Genomic DNA, 6,000 nt, shown 5'->3' with positions numbered 1-6,000 from the left:
TGCGTTTATAATGGCCCACATAACCATGTATGGATGAATGGTTGGCTACTCAAATCTTAGCCACCCATAACTTGTCTAGCATCCACATATGACGAAGGATTGACAATGCATTTTTTTTTTTGGCAAAAAGTTGGAAGGGGAAGGCATTCTCTTTTGGCGTAAAAAGAGAAAGACGACAAGACCCCTTCTCTTCACCCCGCACGCTACACACGTTTCAAAACTGGCTACAACACCTCCGCCCCTTTCTCCCTCTCTTCCCGCTTCTTTTCTACCCCTTTGTTTTAGGTTAAATGTTTTTTCAATGAGTAAAGAGAGAAAGGTGGCAAAGCTCCTTCGCTTCACTGCACACTACATGCATTTCAAAAATGGCTACAACACCTCCACCCCCCTCTCTTCCCACTTCTTTTCTACCCCTTTGCTGTAGGTTAAATCGCCCTCACATAGCTAGGCCTTCTTCAATATTTTAACTGAACTAGGACCTCCAATCTCTAGAGACACTAGCTTTGTCTAGTTTAGTAAGCAGCTAGGTTGGAGGGTTGACAAATTGCTTATTTATCGAAGGATGTCACTGTTTTACAACCTGCCAAACTGAAAAGTAAAGCCACTTGCAAACTAAGCACCACCCTTGATATTTTAACTGAACTAGGACCTCCAATCTCTAGAGACACTAGCTTTGTCTAGTTTAGTAAGCAGCTAGGTTGGAGGGTTGACAAATTGCTTATTTATCGAAGGATGTCATTGTTTTACAACCTGCCAAACTGAAAAGTAAAGCCACTTGCAAACTAAGCACCACCCTTGATAGTTGTAAAATTGGTAGAAAATTATTTAGCCAAATTATTCTTGCTAGTCCGTGTGATGTACAAGCTTACCACAAAAACATATAGTCCACCATAGTCTTTTTATAAAGGACCTATTGGGGTATTTCCCATCGAGGAAGCCTAATTAGTAATGGTTAGAGTAAGCTCGTTTCATATGCATTGAGAGGAGTTCAACACACCACCAGTCTTAGACGAGCCTCAGGCGAGCACGCCTTCTCCTGAGTGAAGGCACCCCAGGACAAAGGACCACATCCTTCAGTCATAGTCACAGAATACAAGGGCGCCCCCTCTCCAAACCCAACTTTAGAACTTGGGAAGGCTGCCATGGAGGCTCGCATGCTTGCAGGTGTTGGCGTTGTCTCGCTGGGCTGTGCACGTGCCTCTCCTCTCCATCTCCGAGGCTCTGCTACAGTGACTCTCGCCCGTGCGGCCGCGGTCTCAGCAGCCCCTCGCCGTGGTGGTGGTGGCAGCTACCGCCTCACCATCCTCCCTGGTGATGGCATTGGCCCAGAAATCACTAAGGTCACCCTCGACGTGCTTCGAAGCATTGCCTCACAAGAAGGTATATGCCCTCTTCATGTAAAAGGATGTAGATTTTCAAGTTCCCAAATGTCATTGCTTATGAGAGCTTATGAGGTAGAGCACCTAAGCTTTCTAATCTCTTTGTTCATGAGGAGGTAGATATTTGGTATCTCAAAATTTCATGGCTTGTGAGTGCTACATGTTTTCTATCAGCAGTTGAAATGCATCTCGATCATGTCTTTCTATGCATCGTTAATGTTGCCTTTCCTTGTTCGTCAATCAGGGATTGAACTCCAGTTCCAAGAGAAGCTGCTGGGTGGAGCTGCAATTGATGCCCTTGGAACTCCTCTTCCCGATGACACTTTAGCAGCTTGCAAGGAGTCTGACGCGGTGTTGCTTGCTGCCATTGGCGGGTACGGGTGCATTATGTTTTGTATCTTATTGTGCTGGCAGGTTTCAGCACCCTTTTGGTAAAATGAAACCTCGGGCAGGTATAAATGGGACAACAATGAACCACACTTGCGTCCAGAACGTGGCCTGCTTGGGCTTCGGGCAGGCATGGGGGTATTTGCAAATTTGAGACCAGCAGTAGTGCTCCCACAGGTATTATGATCGGAGCTTCTTCATATGTAAGATGCAACATTCATGGGTATACTTTTATTTGTTGACCTGATGGTGAATTGCATGTGACAAGCTTGTGGAGTCCTCGACTCTGAAGCCCGAAGTGGCAGAAGGAGTAGACATTATGGTGATACGAGAACTCACAGGAGGTGCGGTAATGCTTTTTAATTGCTAGAGTAGTGTCCAAGAGAAACGCTTTCTACTCATTGCAGTGGTCACGCAGGTATTTATTTTGGAGAACCAAAGGGCTTTGGCACAAATAGTAGCGGAGAACAAATAGGCTTTAACACAGAAGTCTATTCCATAAGTGAGGTTTGTGAAACTGCTTTTATCTGTGCAACATATGAAACTTCTCCACCATGTTGGTGCTTCAATACAAGTACTCAATGCATTGCACCAAGATGCCTGTAAATAGACTTAGCAAGGAGAAGAGCAAGAGTTGAAGTGAGGTAAGAGAGGGAAGATAAAGAGAAGAGGGGGCCAAAGTTGTGTCCTCTCAAGGGAATTCTCAAGGGGCCAAAGTTGTGTCCTCTCAAGGGAATTCTGAATTTTTTAAATTATAAATAATAAACTAACCTACACAGACATGATTTGCACTTTGATACCATGTCATGTGTGGCACCAGATCATTACATAATTATACAAAAAACGGAGATGTTGGGGATAAATTCACGTCCTTCTTGTTGATAGGTCAAGGCCCAACATCGAATCAAATGTTGGCCTCTGAAACTATTCCCACTAGGCTTGGAACCAAGGTCTATTGTCCACAATATTTTCAATTTATGACAATGCGATTTGAGCTTTTAATCAAGCCTTTGCCTTGTTTATCAGTTTCACCAACCTGCACTTGTTGCCGGTTTGAGTCCATGAAAGCCCTCGGACGCCATCATACACAAACATATCAAGAAAGACCAACTGAAGGGGTTGCTAGGATGCTCATTGCCCAAGCATAGTTCCATCAAGAGTACCCCCAAAGACTGAGACTACACCTGCATCGACCACTCTCATCGCAACCTCACCATCCCATACCTCGTGGCTGGAGCCCAATATCCAAATGTTTGATGAGCCTGGCCACAGCCTAATTCAGGTTCCAATCATGAGAGAGAGAGAGATCAGATTAGATTAGGTATTATCGTCTACTTTGGGCCATATATGATACAATGGGACCAAATTTCGTTACAAAGCATAGATAATTCTCCTTTGAGAGAGAGAGAGAGAGAGAGAGAGAGAGAGAGAGAGAGAGATTGTATTACACATCTACGGAAAACCAAAGGGTCTATGAGACTAACTGAAAATGATTACATATGATCCATGTCGGAAACATGAAAAAATAAACGTGAGAGAGAGAAAATGAAAGAAAGAAAGAAATTTATATTCATGTCTTCAAAAGACCACTAGTGTCTATGAGACCAAAAATATGTTACAAAGTATATCCATGGGTTACAATGATCCTGGTAAATAACATAAATGAAAAAGAACTTGAAACTAACATCATCAGCTGCATACAAGTAAGTAGGGGCTAACTGAGGTATGGCCTGTACAACTAGAGAGAGACTGAGGCTCATGGGGTGGTGGCATCTTGGAGAGTGGAAATCCAACCTCCTCAACAACTATGTGGAGCTCCTCAATATCCACCTCCCGTGGGAAAGTATTGCAGTGTGTGTGGAGTTTCTCCCGGATCTGAGACTGACGAGGGGAGTGTGCTCTTAGTCTCACCAGTCTTGGTGGTCTGGCCCTCCGCATCCGGGATGCTCTCTCGATGGATACTCCTGGGAACCAGAGTGTGGGCGGCTGGGCTGCTACTATTGGAAGGCGTTGCTGTCACATGCACTCTGCACTGAGTGCATGGTGACAAGATGGCTCATCATCAGAAGTGCAACAGTTGTACAGTTTTAGAACCCAATAGGATGATATTTGTCGTACGCCGTGACCCATTGTACATCCTCAGTCCAGGATAAGTCAAGCATGAGCTACATAGGTCATTCCTCAGCCTTAGCGGGTCAATCAGTCAGTCAAGTCCCTTAACCCACTTGGAGAGAATCATTCATGCATGTAGAGTCAGTAGAAGCCTTAGGGTTTGCATCAGAAAGCACTCTGCATCTTGCATAATATGCATTCATATGCTTGTGCATCATTTAGAACATCCCAGAAGCCTTAGGGAATTTACTAGGATTTATCTGGTATTTTTTCCATATTTAATTGTATTTATTTAGCATTATTTGCATTATTGGGCATTTATAAATATAAACTTTATTAAATGACCAACCTCCAGTTAGTATAAGTAGGCTTGCATAGAGCTTAGTTTCTCATTCAGTCTTCATTGTGCTAAGAGCTCTCCTTCTCAGCCCTAGGAGCATCCTTGCCTTCAGCCCTAGACTAATCCAGCCCTTGGAGCTCATAAGCTTGCTTCTCCAGCCCTTGAGAACCCCTTGCTTCAGTCAGCCCTAGGCGCCTGCTATATGCATCCAATCAGCCTGCATTCAGCATCACTTCAGGCCTTGATTCAGCATATAGATCAGCCCCAGTTCAACGCCAGGTTTCAGCCAGTGTTTTCTGCATCTGTCCAGCATCAGATCACCTGCGTTTCTGTCCAGCAGTATCAGATCCTCTGCGTTTCTGTCCAGCAGCCTCAGAACACCTGCGTTTTCAGTTCAGCAGCTTCCCTACAGGTCTGCGTTTCTGTCCACAGTAGTTTCCAGCCCTGAATCAACAATTTGCAGCAGTTCCAGCCCTGAATCAACAATTTGCATCAGCATCCAGCCTTCTGTGCATCATCCATACATGCAGCAGTCATCTGGTGAGGGTAACACAGCATTCATAAGTGTTTTCAGCATTCTAACATAGTGTAGAACAGTCCACCTTCTTCTTCTCTCAGCCTCAGGTGTGCAGCCCTTCCTCATGCCCTTGGGAAGAGTGCATAGGCTCGAGATCAGGTCATCGAGGTGTTTCTACAGCAGTGTACAGATCAGCCACTCTCCGATCCTCCGAGATCTTGCGTTTGGCTTATCTACAGTCCACAGTCATTCTCTCTAAAGAAATAAAGCAAATACTATCTCGTTATCAGGATAGGGGGCCCTTTAGTGGGTAATTCGGGACCCAATCTGGTGTACAGTTCTCATATCTCTCTCTCTCTCATCTCTTTAAAGTTTGAAGTATTGAAATTTGCTAAACTCACGAAACTCAGGATACAAAAGACGGTGTGAGCATTTGTGTGACAGGATCTTCCAATACAAAGACTTCTGCTGCATATCACATTGGTATGAGAGCGAGATTGTCCTCACACACCGTATCCTAGCGTGGGGGCATCCTTGGATGGTTAGATTGCGTTCTGGCACGACCACTGACTTCAGCATCTTGTCTACAGGAGAGAGTACTCATCAGCCGGAAGACGTCTCCCCCGAAGGAGACCTCGTTCTTCCGCCTACAGCAGACACCATAGCTCTTCTTAGAGCTCAGAACCAGCTGCTCATGGAGCGTCTCCAACTCTTGGAGGCAGCAGTAACACGTCCTTCTACACCTCCAGCAGCACCCGACTACATCTCCCTCTTCTTTCAGATGGAACAACAAAGGAGAGAGGACGAGGCCCGAAGGAAAAGAGAAAAAGAAGAAAGATGGGACTATGAGGAAGCCCAACGCAGGATCAACGAAGACCGGCATCAGGTTGAACTCGCCGCTCGGGAACACCAATGTGAGCTTGATCGAGAACGTATGTTACTCGAACACCAACGGGAAAAGGAGGCCATACGCTTGAGGTATCAGCAGCTCTCCTCAGTCTCCCCAGTCATATGTGTCACCAGCCAGCAGCCCGCAGCAGCATCAACCACCATCATTCACAGTCAACCAAATTTCAGTAAGTATGATGGTAAGTGTGATCATTCATCAGTTAATCAATTTATTCATCAGTTTAATGCTCATTTTCCATTAGCTAGGATCACAGACCCACAAGACAAAGTCCACTTAGCGGTTCCCCATCTCACTGGTGAGGCAGTCACTTGGTGGCAGCATTGGTCTAGTATTCATACAGATTAGGTCACAGGTG

The 6,000-nt window shown here is 45.2% G+C and overlaps 1 protein-coding gene across 1 annotated transcript in view; it reads left to right on the top strand.

Annotated features, from left to right (window-relative positions):
* The first annotated feature begins 970 nt into the window (after positions 1-970).
* The window catches only part of LOC147632976 (uncharacterized), a 55,907-nt gene continuing 50,877 nt past the window's right edge, over positions 971-6,000 (top strand). The window contains exons 1-5 of the mRNA XM_086805976.1: positions 971-1,380; positions 1,624-1,753; positions 1,832-1,943; positions 2,035-2,110; positions 2,185-2,273. Coding sequence (XP_086662102.1) covers positions 1,143-1,380; positions 1,624-1,753; positions 1,832-1,943; positions 2,035-2,110; positions 2,185-2,273 — 645 coding nt within the window. The 5' untranslated portion in view covers positions 971-1,142. The remainder of the gene's footprint in view (positions 1,381-1,623; positions 1,754-1,831; positions 1,944-2,034; positions 2,111-2,184; positions 2,274-6,000) is intronic.

The sequence above is a fragment of the Cibotium barometz genome, chromosome 12 (assembly GCF_041138505.1).
Source record: "Cibotium barometz isolate CiBa-2024 chromosome 12, ASM4113850v1, whole genome shotgun sequence".
Taxonomy (NCBI): domain Eukaryota; kingdom Viridiplantae; phylum Streptophyta; class Polypodiopsida; order Cyatheales; family Cibotiaceae; genus Cibotium; species Cibotium barometz.
Note: the sequence above shows the minus strand (reverse complement) of the source record. Positions and strands in the feature narration are given on the sequence as shown.